Source organism: Microcaecilia unicolor, chromosome 1 (assembly GCF_901765095.1).
Source record: "Microcaecilia unicolor chromosome 1, aMicUni1.1, whole genome shotgun sequence".
Taxonomy (NCBI): Eukaryota; Metazoa; Chordata; class Amphibia; order Gymnophiona; family Siphonopidae; genus Microcaecilia; species Microcaecilia unicolor.
Window position 1 is genome coordinate 302,915,814 of NC_044031.1, and position 16,771 is coordinate 302,932,584.

Here is a 16,771-nt window from a genome sequence, read left to right on the forward strand (position 1 = left end):
CTAGAGGGCTGCGTGTATGCAGGTCCCTGGAGCACTTTTAGTGGGTACCGCAGTGCACTTCAGCCAGGTGGCCCCAGGCCCATCCCCCCCTACCTGTAACACTTGTGCTGGTAAATGGGAGGCCTCCAAAACCCACTGTACCCACATGTAGGTGCCCCCTTCACCCCTAAGAGCTATGGTAGTGTTGTACATTTGTGGGTAGTGGGTTTTGGGGGAGGGGGTTGGGGGCTCAGCACCCGTGGTAAGGGAGCTATGCATGTGGGAGCTGTTTCTGAAGTCCACCGCACTGACCTCTAGGGTGCCCAGTTGGTGTCCTGGCATATCAGGGGGGCGAGTGTACTACGAATCGTGGCCCCTCCCACGACCAAATGGCTCAGATTAGGACGTTTTTGAGCTGGGCGTTTGTTTGGTTTTTTTTTAGCGATAATGGAAACTAAAAACGCCCATTTTTTGAAAATACGGTCTGTCCCGCCTCTTCACGTACCCGTTTTCGGACACAGACGCCCATGGAGATAGGCGTTCGCGTTCGATTATGCCCCTCCACGTTACTATGTAAGTGTTCCGTGCAAATCTGCAAAAGTGGCATAGCCATGGAATGGGGCATGGGCTGATGATAATAAGGATATATATGAAAATAATGGTGCCCCCCCCCCCCCCGGTCCAGAGGGGACTATTAGGAGTATCAAGGGTTAAATAACGTAATAAAAGAATAATATGAAATGGGACATATACTGGCTCAATAAGTTGTGTAAGCTATGCCATGCACCTAAGAACCAGAGCAGATGTTGGAAAGTACCAAAATTAACCTATGCAAGCAGAAATAAAGAAGAAAAAAACTAGGTTGTTTATGTACATCTATGCCTTAGCCTTTTGTAATCCCTTGATCCTTAAGAACATTGCAGATGTAAGCAGAAAATAATGTGGGCCAGTTCTAAGCAGAGTACTTTATTCTTGTAAATCTTACAATAACCAGGGACTTTACTGGAATTGGTGAGGTGGTTGTTGAACTTTGTTGATGATAAGAAGAATATAATATACTGTAAGCAGAATATAACCTAACCAATAATTTTTCAGAGTTTGTGTCCCATGATTTGTGATGTAAACCTGCTGCCCAATTAATTCATGCTGTAATGTTTTTCAATAAAGGGGCAAGGAGCTTGAGTGGAGCTGAGACAGTCCTGTGTAAATTCACTGACCGAGATGTGGGGCTCTTTCCACAAAGGCCTTTGCTATATACTATAGACCTATCAGTAGTGTGTGTGGATTTCTTTCCCTTGGCCTCTCCTAGAAATGGGAATAAACAGCCGGGTATATAACCTACCCAGGTAGGAGTAAACAAGTGATCATTGGCAGGCAAGGGGCATTCCCTTAAAATGAACGCAGTTATTGAATTTAGGGGATCCACACTCAACTTGCATGCTGGGATTTACCCCTGGTTTCAGTCAATGTAACTCCTTGCGCCCAAAGTTGAATGTGAATTCCAGTGCTACGCGCAATTCTATAAAGGGCATCAATCCCACAACATCCGTTATAGAATGACATTCAGTGTCGTTTATAGAATTTTCTCCTTAGCGCCTAAGTTCTATAGTGTGTAACCACAAAGGAGGCATTAACATGGGAGGGACATGGGTATCAGGGGTGTGTCAGGCACTTATGCGCTACTTTTATATAACACTGTCAGTTATGCATGCAACTGACATTATTCAGGGACGAGCATTGGCCTTTGATATGGAATAAATGCTCATGCAAATACTAACCTACTCTAGTAGTCAGTAACGGCTTCAGCACCCTTACTTTGCTGTCATGGAATACTTGCTTAGAACTCAATTTTTTTGCATCTAACTTATGGCTCCCTTTCTTGAGTCTACCCCCATACTTTTAACATTAAACATTATTTCATATACAGCACATATATATATGCTCACACCTAGAATGAAAGCAATTTTAAAAAGCTACTTACCTGGGTAAATGGCTATTTGAAAATTGTCTATCCTCCCTGTGGGTAAAGGGGCATACTGATAGATCTTTGAGTACAGGTGGCTGTCAGGACCTGTTCTTTTACTCTGCAGCTGATCTTTGTCCCCAGAAGCTGCCTAATGGTTAAATGGGCTTTGATGATGCATTGACAAAACACCACAATACAAGCCTACAGTGGATAAATACAGTTATTCTGATTCTTACCTTCTCTATTTCCTCTAGGTAAGCATCAATGAAATCCCTTTGTTGGGCTGGGTCCAAGCTCACCTTGTGCTCGTCAATAAGCTCTTTTAGGAGTTTAATTAATTCGGCATGACACTCAAACATTTTTTTTCCAACTCCTGGGATGTACTTTAAAGAGGGAAACACGGTAAGAAACTGGAGAGTAAAAATGTATAAAATAAAGTGAATAAAAGAGCTGAACCCTTCAGTGGGTATAAATAATATTGAGATGTTAACAGACATCCAAAGACAGAACAGTGAATGTGTAGTTTTCAGCATATCCAATGAGAACAGCCATTTTACAAAGGAACATGTTAAAAAAAAAAAAGATCAGCTTCATTGGAGCTTTAAACGTGTACGTACCAATACATTTAATTCCATTCAAATGCAGCAATATACAACAATTAAACCATCCCAACCTATAAAACCCAAAATAGATATTAAAGTGCACTAACTTCGCCCCTCCCTTAAACAGTATAACCTTATATACACTAAAACTTAAAAAAAAAATAGACCTAAAATTTTTGTTCATGCATCAGTGCCAGATTTTACAAAACCAGACATGCAGGAAAACTAACTAAGGAGACAAGCTAAAAAAACCCAAAAACCTATGGGCTAAATATTCAGCTGGCAAGGTGACCATACTTTAAGTTAAATGCCAGCATCTGAATTTAACTTAATACGGACATTCAGCTTTACCATCCACATAGTGCAGTTTTACCATCTATATAGTACAGCAACCTTGCCGGCTCTATCTGTTTAGTATAACAGCCCTAAATTAAATACAGAACTTATTATCCATTTAGAGCAGGGGTGGGCAACCTCGGCCCTTGAGGGCCTTAACCCAGTCAAGTTTTCAAGATTTCCCCAATGAATATGCACGGATCTATTTGCATACTCTGGAGGCAGTATATGCAAATGGATCTCATGCATATTCATTGGGGAAATCTTGAAAACCTGACTGGGTTGCGGCCCTCGAGGACCGAGGTTGCCCACTCCTGATTTAGTGGTTGAATATTGCCACTAAGGGTGTAAATGTATAAGGATATTTTTGCATGTATATGCCAATATATATGTATAATGCCTCTTATAAAATTATCCCATACATATAAGTATGTACGATGGCAAGATTTCACATACCTGTATGCATGTTTGATATAGGCATATTCTGGGTGGAGATACGATTTATACACAGGGGTGAACTGTGGTCAACAATGAGCCTGGACATGAGGCTCCTGTCCCCAGCCCTTCCTTTCTTCTCAGTTTCTCTCTCTTTCCCTCTTCCCACTTAACCTTGATGATGTATCCTCTGTTTCGCCTTGTCCTGGCCTCATCACTGCTTGAACCATGCCTATAATTGATGTAAACAGAATGCAGAAATAGCAGGTCCTGTCTGCGACTGCCCTGTTAAAGGCACAGGGTCACATGGACTGGTAGCCATTTTTTATACTGCTGGTACGCAGACCCTGGAACTTTAAGAAGGCAGGCTCAGAGAGGATGTATTGCTGCACTGTGTTCATATCAGTGGCTCACCGGGGGATGCCCAATCTCCAATAGGATAATCCACCCTTGTTTATAGATGTAAAATACATATGATCCTGCCTATTGTACACTTATACATTTATTTATACTGGTTCCCAAGTACATTTTATCATGTGATTTCTGCAGTATTTGTATTAGTATTTTATAAAAACACATAGGTGCCTTCCCCACCTCCAAATCTAGGTGTTGTGTCATAAAATTAGACTTTAAAAGTATGTCGGGGAGGAAGTGACGTCACGAGGCTAGATGGCTGCCTGAACATCTAGCTCCTGCACTTTCCCGCACCATTGAGCCACTATCCGTGCCCATCCACCCTAATATTGCTGTTTCTTCGCTTGGCAGAAGAGAGTGAGCTTTGCGGATCACGATGAGCAAATTATCGGGGCAGCAGCATCGAGAGGGGGAGAGGCATTCCACTCGGCAGTTGGCGAAGGGCCTGTCCCGCCATGCGTCCCCGGAGCCACGGAGATCGTCCGACTCAGATACAGCGTCCTCTCAAGTGGATCAACGAAGCAACACAAAAAAAGAAATCTAACTCTAAAGACTTAACCAGATGCCTAGAAGCGATACGGGAAGAAATTAAGGCTTCCCGTTTGGAAATCCTGGAACACGTGGACGCCATCAGCCTTGACTTACGGGAGCTGGGTGGCCGCGTGGAGGCCCTGGAGGAACGAACGGAAGAACAGGCTGAAACAAGTGCGGCGATGGAAACACGCATTTCTCAGTTAGCAGAGCAAGCCGAGGATTTACAATATAAAATGGACGACCTCGAAAACCGGGGTCGTCGACAAAATTTGAGATTTCGTGGGGTACCGGAGAGCAGCGGCGGAGAGGACGTCCCGGTTGTCATACGCACCTTGTGCGAACAAATTCTGGGTGAGACCTGTGCTTCTGCCGAAATGATGATCGAGCGAGCGCACCGCTCGCTGGGCAAAGCAGTGGGAAACCGGCCACGAGACATAGTGGTGCGCTTCGCATCATACACCTTCAAGGACTGAGTCTGGCAACGGGCTCGCCAAAGTAACACATTGGAATACAAAGATTCGCGAGTAACTGTCTTCCAGGATCTATCATTATATACTTTGGCTCAGAGAAGGGCAATGAAGCCGGTCCTGGAGATTTTGCAGAAGGAGAAGGTTGCCTACCGCTGGAGTTTCCCTTTTGCGGTATGTTTCGAACTAAAAGGTAAACAGTTCCGGTTTCGCCGGGTAGCGGACGCATGGAAGAGCCTTCACGAAGCGGGTCTGACAAGCGTAGCGACTCCGCCAACGGAGATGGCATCGTCCACGAAAGCAAAATTACAGAAATGGAAGAGAGTCGGGCAGAAGGCCCCTAAGTAACGTGACTGAGGTGTTTAGCGCTAGTCTGCTGTAAAACTCAGTTCAAATGTTCTGGGACATGCTCTTCAGTTTGGACACTGGTTTATGCTCAGATGGTAATATAATTGACATGGTGGATGGGTAGTGGGTGAATTGGTAGAATTTGCTAAAGGTATATCAAAGTTGGGGTGTGTGATTGTTGCGGGGGGGGGGGGGGGGTGAAGGGTGGCTTTTCGGGTCTGTAGCTTGCTTTCTCTGTAATCCCATTCAGTGTCGGCTGACACTGACTGGTGGGTGGATGGCGGGGGGGAGGAAATGGAGGGGGAAGAGAAGGGAGGGGGGAGGGTTTCATGGAGTCCTCTATTGGAGGGGGGGCAGAGGGAGGGAACAAGAAAGAGAGAACAGAGGTGGGAGCGGGAGAGAAGAGGTAGGGTGCAAGGGGTAGGTCTGATGCTGGTTACGGGAAACATAGTTGCTGGGATTGGTGAATTAATGCAACATACTCAGGATGTAAGTATTCGTTATAATAGATGATGAGTATGGACTTAAAGGTATTATCTTATAATGTGAAGGGCCTAAATATGCCTCAAAAGCGGCAAAAGCTATATAAAGAGTTGCAGCAGCTCCAGCCGCACGTGGTTCTCTTGCAAGAAATTAGCGTTGGAAGCAAAAATACATAGTAAAAACTTTTTTAGATACATTAAAAGCAGGAAACCGGCCAAAGAGTCGGTTGGGCCGCTGGACGAAAATGGTGTTAAAGGGGCGATCAAGGAGGACAAAGCCGTAGCGGAGAAATTAAATGAATTCTTTGCTTCGGTCTTCACTGAGGAGGATTTGGGGGGGACACCGGTGCCGGAAAGAATATTTGAAGCGGGGGAGTCGGAGAAACTAAACAAATTCTCTGTAACCTTGGAGGATGTAATGGGTCAGTTCAGCAAGCTGAAGAGTAGTAAATCACCGGGACCTGATGGTATTCATCCCAGAGTATTAATAGAACTAAAAAATGAACTTGCGGAGCTACTGTTAGAAATATGCAATCTGTCCCTAAAATCGAGTGTAATACCGGAAGACTGGAGGGTAGCCAATGTTACTCCGATTTTTAAGAAAGGTTCCAGAGGAGATCCGGGAAATTATAGACCGGTGAGTCTGACGTCGGTGCCGGGCAAGATGGTGGAGGCTATTATTAAGAATAAAATTGCAGAGCATATACAAAAACATGGACTGATGAGACAAAGTCAGCACGGATTTAGTGAAGGGAAGTCTTGCCTCACCAATCTAATGCATTTTTTTGAGGGGGTAAGCAAACATGTGGACAATGGGGAGCCGGTTGATATTGTATATCTGGATTTTCAGAAGGCGTTTGACAAAGTGCCGCACGAAAGACTCCTGAAGAAATTGCAGAGTCATGGAATCGGAGGTAGGGTATTATTATGGATTAAGAACTGGTTGAAAGATAGGAAGCAGAGAGTAGGATTGCGTGGCCAGTATTCTCAGTGGAGGAGGGTAGTTAGTGGGGTCCCGCAGGGGTCTGTGCTGGGTCCGTTGCTTTTTAATGTATTTATAAATGACCTAGAGATGGGAATAACTAGTGAGGTAATTAAATTCGCCGATGACACAAAATTATTCAGGGTCGTCAAGTCGCAGGAGGAATGTGAACGATTACAGGAGGACCTTGCGAGACTGGGAGAATGGGCGTGCAAGTGGCAGATGAAGTTCAATGTTGACAAGTGCAAAGTGATGCATGTGGGTAAGAGGAACCCGAATTATAGCTACGTCTTGCAAGGTTCCGCGTTAGGAGTTACGGATCAAGAAAGGGATCTGGGTGTCGTCGTCGATGATACGCTGAAACCTTCTGCTCAGTGTGCTGCTGCGGCTAGGAAAGCGAATAGAATGTTGGGTGTTATTAAGAAGGGTATGGAGTCCAGGTGTGCGGATGTTATAATGCCGTTGTATCGCTCCATGGTGCGACCGCACCTGGAGTATTGTGTTCAGTACTGGTCTCCGTATCTCAAAAAAGATATAGTAGAATTGGAAAAGGTACAGCGAAGGGCGACGAAAATGATAGTGGGGATGGGACGACTTTCCTATGAAGAGAGGCTGAGAAGGCTAGGGCTTTTCAGCTTGGAGAAGAGACGGCTGAGGGGAGATATGATAGAAGTGTATAAAATAATGAGTGGAATGGATCGGGTGGATGTGAAGCGACTGTTCACGCTATCCAAAAATACTAGGACTAGAGGGCATGAGTTGAAGCTACAGTGTGGTAAATTTAAAACGAATCGGAGAAAATTTTTCTTCACCCAACGTGTAATTAGACTCTGGAATTCATTGCCGGAGAACGTGGTACGGGCGGTTAGCTTGACGGAGTTTAAAAAGGGGTTAGATAGATTCCTAAAGGACAAGTCCATAGACCGCTATTAAATGGACTGGAAAAATTCCTCATTTTTAGGTATAACTTGTCTGGAATGTTTTTACGTTTGGGGAGCGTGCCAGGTGCCCTTGACCTGGATTGGCCACTGTCGGTGACAGGATGCTGGGCTAGATGGACCTTTGGTCTTTCCCAGTATGGCACTACTTATGTACTTATGTAAGAGACACACCTCAACCGTAAGTATGAAAGGCTTCTGTCCTGCTCGGGTTACCCTGGGGTCTACTGTGCTTCCATGGCAGCTTCAAAAACATGTGGAGTGGCGATCATGTTACACTCATCGGTGGGGGCGCAGGTATTACAAGTTAAGAAAGATCCGGGAGGGCGTTTTATCTTCATGCATGTCCAAATTCAGCAGGTGGACTTGACGATAGCTTCTGTGTATGCTCCCAACAATGGGCAGGTAGAGTTTTTTGCTAAGGTAAAGAACTCATTGGCGGGGTTTGTAAAGGGCTCCCTAATACTGGGGGGTGACTTTAATGCAGTTATGAATCCCAACTTGGATCGTTCTGGAAATGCCAAATCTGAAGGGGGGAAAAAAGAGACATTAGCTCTTGACTCTTTGGTACATTCCTTGGGAACCTTGGACCTATGGAGACTGACACATATGGGGGAGAGGGACTATACATTTCATTCGGGTGTTCATGATTCATATTCGCGTATAGACTATATATTTGTGGATGTTGCGTTGGTAGAGAGGGGGCCGACCGCGGGGTTGGGCAGTGCGACTATTTCAGATCATGCTCCCTTGTGGGTATCCTTGCCAAGTATACGGGCTGAAATCAAAGATAGGAGATGGGCCTTGAACACTAGTCTATTGCAGGAGTCAGAGGTGGGGGTGGGCTATCGAGAAATGTTGAAGGAGTACTTGGAGCTTAATATAGACTCTGTGCCCTCGCACGCCATAGTATGGGACGCCATGAAGGCGGTATCACGGGGTTATTTCTTAAAACTCGCCAGTAAGCGTTCTAAAGTGCGCAGGTTACAAATAGCACGCTGTCTGGAGCGTATACAACAACTTGAGAGGCAGCATAAGACGCAGAGGTCCCCTCAGGTCTTCCAACAGCTACGAGAAGAGCGGATGATGCTGGACTCTATATACTCGGAACAACTTGGCTGGGTGCAAGATAGGCGTAGGGTGGGAGCCTATGAATTCTCCAATAAGGCAGGCCGTCTTCTTGCTATAAAGCTACGTAGACAAAAGGTGGATCGTACGGTGAAGCAAGTGCGTGATGATAGAGGCACAATGTATCAACATCAGTACAGATCCGTAAACGCTTTATGGAATATTATAAAGCATTATATGCCCAGGAGATTGCCCCTTCTTTGGAATCTATTGACTCATATTTGGCAGATGGTGAGCTTTCCTCCCTCGCTCAAGGGCATCGGGAACTGTTAGATGAGCCAGTCACTCCAAGTGAGGTGCAGGAGGCTATTAAAGGTTTGCCATCTGGCAAATCTCCAGGGTTGGATGGACTCCCTAACGAATTTTATAAAAAGTTTGCCCCTGAAGTGGCGCCATTACTTGCTGACCTCTTTAATCAAGTGGGAGGTGGGGAGAGGTTACCCCCATCTATGATGGAAGCCTGGATCGCGGTGTTGCCTAAACCAGAGAAAGACCCAGCCGAGTGTGGTTCTTATAGGCCCATCTCGGTTCTGAATGCAGATGTCAAAATTCTGGCAAAGGTGCTGGCGAATAGACTTGCGCCAGTGTTGCCGACGCTCATTCACCCAGACCAGGTGGGATTCGTGGCTCATCGTAAAGCTATGGATAATATTAGGCGTACACTAGATCTTATGTTTTTGGCAAAGAGAAGCCGGAAACCTTTGTGCCTTCTTAGTTTGGACGCTGAGAAGGCTTTCGATAGAGTCCATTGGCCATTCATGTATAAAGTGTTGGAAGTAATGGGGTTTGGACATCAATTTAGGAGGTGGATCCAGGCATTTTACGATGCTCCTAAGGCATGTATACGAGTCAATGGGAGTAACTCAGAGTTGTTTATGTTACATAGGGGGACTAGGCAAGGATGCCCTTTGTCACCGCTCTTGTTTGCTCTGGTCATGGAGCCATTTGCCTCAAAGATGTGGCTCGAACCGGGCATCTCAGGGGTTCGAATAGCTGATACCTTGCATAAGTTGGCCCTTTTTGCAGATGACATCTTGCTTTACGTTTCTCGCCCGTTGACTACTTTCCCTATTCTGATGCGTCTTATAGAAGAATATGCTGCTGTGTCGGGGTTTAAAGTCAATATGACAAAGTCCGAGGCCCTTAATGTTACACTCTTGGCGGAGGAGGTGGATTCCCTGAAGGCAGAGTTTTCCTTTAGATGGGCTACTAAGCGGATTAAATATTTAGGGGTAAATATAACATCGGACCTCTCTGAGTTATTTGTGGCTAATTACAAGGGGTTGAGTAATGCCATAAAGGCAGACCTGGAAAGATGGGGAGCTCAAGATTTTTCCTGGTTTGGTAGGATAGCCGTAGTTAAAATGAACGTGCTGCCCAGGCTGTTATATTTATTTCAAGCGCTGCCTGTGTTGATGCCCAGATGATTTCTTGCCTCTTTACAAGACTCTTTAGTGCGATTCGTCTGGGCAGGCAAGCGTCCACGTTTAGCGCGTCAGCTTCTTTATCAAAGTAAGAAAAAGGGAGGGCTGGGTGTTCCAAATCTCTATTGGTACTACCGGGCTGCTCAGGGGAAGGCCGCTATCGAATGGTTTCATGAATATCCTGACAGACAATGGATATCTTTGGAGCAGCACTCACTGGGGTCGCTTATGTGGTTGCCCGGGGCCTTTCGGGCTCTGGGACAGGAGGTGTGCCCGTCCATATGTGTCACTTTCCATTACTGGGACAGTCTATTTCCAGGGGGACATTGTGTATTGACTCAGATGGCGCCTATAGCATTTAATCCTCTGTTTCTGCCTGGGAGTATCATGGGACCTTTTACTAGGTGGTACAGTGAGGGATTGAGAACTTGGGGTCAATTAATTGAAAATGATTCCATGCTACCGTTCACGACTTTGCAGCAGAGACACTCTGTTGCGGAGGGGGATGGTTTTGCATATCGTCAGGTCCACCATTTCCTTAACACAAAGGCTGTTAGACAAGTACTACAAAGAAAGCGGTTGAATTTGGAGGAGATATGTAGTAAAGTTGTAGTTTCACGGGGCCTGATTGGATACCTGTATCGAAATATTATAGCACAGGCTCCTGGCTATACTCTGCATAGGACGAAATGGGAAAAGGAGCTGGGAGTGACCCTGGGGGAGACCGAGTGGGAGAGAATAGAGCGAGCGGCGACAGGTGTGTCTACGCATGTGCCAGTCAAAGAAAACGCAGTGAAGGTGCTGTTTAGGTGGTACCTCACACCGGACCGTATCCAACGAATATTCCCTAACACCTCTGAGTTGTGTTGGAGAGGATGCGGTCAGCGGGGAACTATGGGGCACGTGTGGTGGAGCTGTGTAAAAATTCGTGCATTTTGGAAGTCAGTCCAAGGAAGGCTGCAGAAGTGGGTGGGTTGTGAGGTCCCTTGGTCCTCTGGGTTATTTTTGTTCACTGCTAAGCCGCCTGGATTAAAACCGCATCAACAAATATTGGTGCAGCAGGCAGTGGGGGCTGCGAGGGTGGTTATAGCAGCCCATTGGAAGCAGGCAGGGGTTCCTTCACTAACTAAATGGATTGCCAAGCTGAGATATATATATGAGATGGAGAGGTTGCTGGCTGAACGGAAACAACAGATGAGTAGATGGCAATCCATATGGGAAAACTTTTCTAAAGAGTTTGTATCTAGTGTCAGGACTATGCACTGAAAGAATAAATAGTATTTTTGCTTGTTAGGAAGGGAGGGTATATGGGAAAGAAGGGGGGGGGGGGGGTATAAGGGTCTTAGTACTGAAAAGAAAAAGTTACTAAAAGTTTGAAGTATACAGAGCTCCTAATATAACATTGTTACTCTGTCTGCTGGTTTGCCTGTTACATTGACTAAAATGACCTGGTCTGGTGTGAGATTGTATAATCTACTTGTATTATGTAAAGATGGTTATTGGTTGTGTTTGATTAACAATGTTCAATAAAGACTTCTATAAATCAAAAAAAAAAAGTATGTCAATTGTCAAAGAAGGTTATACATTTACTGGTGGCTGGAAAATGTACAACTTCCTTAGCCATAGATTTTGAAAGCCTATGCATGTAGTATTAGGGCATAAATTCATCTAACGGTCCAGCACTATACATATAGTCAAGGGGCGAAGGGAGGGTGGAACAAAGGTGGCAACAAAAAACTATCTATATATTGGTAATATTCAACCACTAGACTAGTGGCAATCAGTAGCCAATACATATTGTTACCTGAAAGGAAAAGTATTGTATGTGCAATTTTTATATGAAATGATATAGATATATTTCAGTACACTGCTGTTAGGTCTTCACAAATGTCAAACTGTTTTGATACTTTACTACGTTATTGTTTAAAAAATTAAAATTTGATACATTATGGAGAAATATTCATATCTGCTAATTTTCTTTCATTGAGTGGTACTAGACCAGTCCAAACCAATGGGTTGTGTCCCTTCCCAATCAGTAGATGGAGGCAGAGATACTGAACTTTTCCAATGGCTTCACCAATATAAGGACAGGTGCAGGCTAGAAAACTTCAGTATGTGAATGCCAAAATAGGAAAGGTGCTAGATTTTTTCTCTTGTAACACTTAAGAATTGCTAAAATTGCCCTAACAAAACTTGTTTTTCTTTAGTACATATCCCTTTAGCCATGTTTCAAAGTGCTCTGTGATCTTTATTTCCAGAGGGAAGGACTCCGATGATACAGGGGTCTATTTCACACTGGCCTGTCAGTAGAACACCTTGGCAAGACTTCACCTCTCTTACCACATTCATGGGACTGGCTTCTGCCATGCTACCTTTAAATGCAATTAATGCACAGGAAAGGTTTTCTCTGTGGGGTAACTGTAGAGCAAGATGCTTGGTATGCCTCCAATAATTACAGCACTGGCTTTAGTTATAACATCATAATTTGGGCACTGATCATGTGGTAAATGCAACACTTTATACTTTAGTAAAAGGGTCCTTAATCTAACTGAATGAGAAAAATTTAATCTCTTTAGAAGTTATTACTTTCCTGATAACTGCATTTACCTGGTATTTCATACTGAGAGCACAGTCGATACAGATTCCTGAACTCTGAACCTTGTTATATTTCAACGGTTTTTATTAATGATGTACCACGTCAAACAAAACCAATAAAGTCAAACATTTTGTAAACATTCAGTCATGTCATAATTGTACATGTGCATCTAGTCTAACATCATCATCATTATTTTACATCCTTTCCTCCCCCTCCCCCTCCCAACCTCCCCTTTATTTTACTCCTTTACCTTTATCTCCTTATTTCATGGTAATTAACAAAGATCTTTCTTTTCTTTGGGTTACCGTAAGCCTCCCTGGCCTCCCAGAGCATTAGCTCATGGAACCTATTTCTCCAGTACCAAAATAAAATTTAACTTTTTATATTTGCTGTCTGTTTGAAGAAATTCACCCACATTTTTTAATCCAGCCAAGTATGCAAAACCAAGGATGCTTGTGATTGGAAGTTGGGTCATTCTTCTCAGTATTTATGTTTCAACGGTTTTTATTGATGACAATAAACATTGTACACACATTCCATAATTTCAAACCTTTCATTTACCTAAGAATAGGTTACTGTTGTTTACATACATCTTAGCTGTATCATCAGTATTTTTCTATCATCATTTTCTCCCCTCCCCCCTCCCCCTCCCCTCCCCAGGGGTGATGACACCTTTACAATAATCTTTTTACTTCATATCTTCTATTCTTCTCCATTATCTATTACAGGACTATATCCATATACCTCTGGATATACTCATCTCTTGAACATCTCCAATGTTAAGGCGCTCCAAGTCTATTTAACACCGCACTTCGTGCTTTGTGGGATATGTTTTGCAAATATTTACTCCATATTTTTATAAACTCCTTTCTTTTTTTTGGATTACCTACAGCCGTCCTAGCCTCCCAAAGCATTAATTCATGTATCCTATTTCTCCAGTACCAAAAGGATGGTGGGTCTTCCTGCATCCAATATTTAAGTATACACTTTTTCCCCACTGCATATCCCTTGCATAAAAATAGTTCTACATGGCTGTTTGCTATCCCATATGCATCCCTTTTGTTCAACAGCACTCCTCTCCAAGAGGGGAGCAATCTCTGCCCTATAAGATGTTCCATATAATTCTGTATCATTCTCCAGAATTGTTTTATTCGAGCACATTTCCAGAATGCATGCATAAAGGTATTACGTTCTCTATGACATTTAGAACACTGATCTACATCTGTCCAGCCCGCTCTTGCTGCTTGATTTTGTGTTATGTACCCCCTGTGTATCACCCTGTATTGACTCTCCTGTAATTCTGCCCCACCTACTTGGTGTGGTATATCTTTTATCAATTTTGCAAAATTTATTCCTTTCAATTCATAACCCAGATCTTTGCTCCATGCCTCTTTAAGTATCTCGTATGTACGGGGAGGCTGTAGTGCTACTAAAGCTCTATGTAAACTTGATATTGATACCTGTCCATCTGCATCTCCTTTTAAGAATTCACGCAGCCGACAACCAAGCTTCGTACCTATTGCTTCTTGAGCCATGCTACTCCAGTAATGATGCAGCTGTCTATATGAATAATGATCCTGGTTTGTTAAGAGCAATCTTTGCTGCATGTCCTGGAATCCATATATCCCTCCCTCCTCATTCACTAGGTGTTCAAGCAAAGTGATCCCCACCCCTGACCACCTATCGAATATACCTTTTTCCATTCCCGGTGGAAAATCCCCATTTCCTTTTAATGGAAGCTGATCACTAACATTGGGGTTTTGCTTCCACATCTGCATGAGCAATCGCCATATACTTCTCATTGGCCGTAACAATATACTTTTTCGGAGGTTTAATGGTAAATTTTTTGTTTTAGCCTGCAATAAAAAGTTTAGGTGCCAAGGCTCAAATAGTATTCTCTCCCATTTGGTCAGCGTATACTGGTTTGTATTGAGCAACCAATCCCTAAGATGTCGCAACAGGCAAGCCTGATTGTATCGTTTTATACAGGGTAATTCCACTCCCCCCTGCTTCCAGCCATCATACAGATATTCAAACCTAACTTTTGATTTCTTCCCTCCCCAGAGGAACTTTCGGGTTATTCTGTTTAACTTTCTGATATCTTTACCCAATATATGTAATGGCATTACCTGCAAAATATAGAGCCATCGTGGGAATATAATCATTTTAAATATATTGATTCTACCTATTAATGACAGGGGCAAATGATTCCATCTTTCTAGCGAGCTACTTGTGTCTTGCAACAGCTTTTCTATGTTGATTTTGTATATTTTACTAATATCCATGGTCAAACGCACTCCCAGATATCTGAACGATTCCTCCGCCCATTTAAGTGGTAATTGTCCATGCCATTCTCTAATGTGGGCTCCCTCCCTCTGCATAGCCTCCGACTTCTCTAGGTTTAATTTAAAACCCGAGAAGTCACCATATTCTGCCATACATTCAATGAGAGCTGGTATTGATTCCTCTGGCTGAGTCACATGTGCTAATAAGTCATCAGCAAATGCTGCTATTTTAAAAATTTCCGTGCCCATCTTAATTCCCTGTACATCTGGTGTTTGCTGAATATTCCTAATCAATGGGTCTAATGTTAATACAAATAATAATGGCGATAATGGACATCCCTGCCGTGTTCCCCGATAAATGGGAAATGGAGGAGATAATACTCCATTTGCCCACACTTGGGCTTGTGGAAGATGGTATAATGCTCTAATCGCCTCCTGAAAAAATCCTGTTATTCCATACGCATCCAATGTTCCAAACAAGAAGTCCCATACCACCCTGTCGAATGCTTTTTCGGCGTCGAAGCTTACCAACACCGACGGCGTGGCCCGCTCCGCTACCGCCTCTAAAGTTACCAATATCTTTCTCACATTTTTTGTGATATTTCGACCCTGTACAAATCCTGCCTGTGAGTCCTCAATAATATCTGGCAAAATTCGCGATAATCTATTCGCCAAAACCTTGGCGAACAGCTTAGCCTCATAATTGAGCAGCGAAATTGGCCTATACGATTCTGGCTTCTGTGGATCTCGTCCAGGTTTTGGGAGCACAATGATCTGAGCTGTTCTCAGGGAAATGGGCATTTGCTTTTCTTTCACTATGGCATTAAACATCGATGTGATTGGTTCGACTACTTCGTCCCTCATCATTTTATAGAATTCTCCTCTATATCCATCTGGTCCCGGGGCTTTCCCCAATGGCCCCTGTTGTATGGCCCATGCTACTTCATCTTCCATTATGGGGGCATTTAACATTTCTTGGCTCTCTACATCTATTCTCGGAAGATTTTGTCCCTCTAGATACATTCCGCTATTCATCGGAGGTGGGTCTGGGACATCGTATAATTTTTTATAATATTCCTGCAAAATTCTGTTTATTTGGGCATCTTTATTTTCCAAAGTTCCATTGGCTTGATATAGTGCATTTATTTTTTGTGGTCCTTGCCTGGGGTTTGCTAATCTGGCCAACATCTTTCCCCCTCTATTTGCACATTTATATAATTTATATCTATAGGAACCATAGTTGTATTGGGCTTTTCTATGAAGTCTCTCATTAAGAGTTTGCTGCAGTTCTAATAGTTGGGCTTTTAATATGACAGTATGTTGGCGTCCATATTCCCGTCTTACCCTTGTTATCTCCTTCTCTAGCCAGGTCTGCTCCTTCTCCCTTGCCTTTTTTTGATGGCTAGTGTATGCAATTATCTCTCCCCTGAGTACTGCCTTTGCTGTGTCCCAATAAAGTATAGGAGTTGTTGTATGGGCCTGATTGGTATCTTGGAACTGCTTATATTTTTTAATTATAAAGTCTCGAAATCCCTTATCTTTGTATAGCCAAATAGGGAACCTCCACTGGAACTGTCTGACCTCTCTCTCCATCGGCTCCCATTCTGTCATTACCATCGCATGATCTGATATTTTAATGGGGCCTATTTCTGCACTGCGTATTTTAGTAAACACTGAACGCGATATAAATAAGTAATCAATCCTCGACATGGTGGCATGTGCACGAGACAAATGAGTATAGTCACGCTCTACGGGATGTAATGTTCGCCACACATCCACCAGGTCCAGGACCTCACTCAACACATCCAGCCCTCTTGATTCTGACCCTATCCCTCTTCTTCCCCCCTGTGATCTA

General features: G+C 43.6%; 1 protein-coding gene across 1 annotated transcript in view; it reads right to left on the reverse strand.

Annotated features, from left to right (window-relative positions):
• LOC115473053 (cytochrome P450 2D15-like) overlaps positions 1-16,771 on the reverse strand; it is a 131,653-nt gene that overhangs the window by 51,897 nt on the left and 62,985 nt on the right. The window contains exon 5 of the mRNA XM_030207680.1: positions 2,182-2,355. Within this exon, the coding sequence (XP_030063540.1) occupies positions 2,182-2,355 (174 nt within the window). The remainder of the gene's footprint in view (positions 1-2,181; positions 2,356-16,771) is intronic.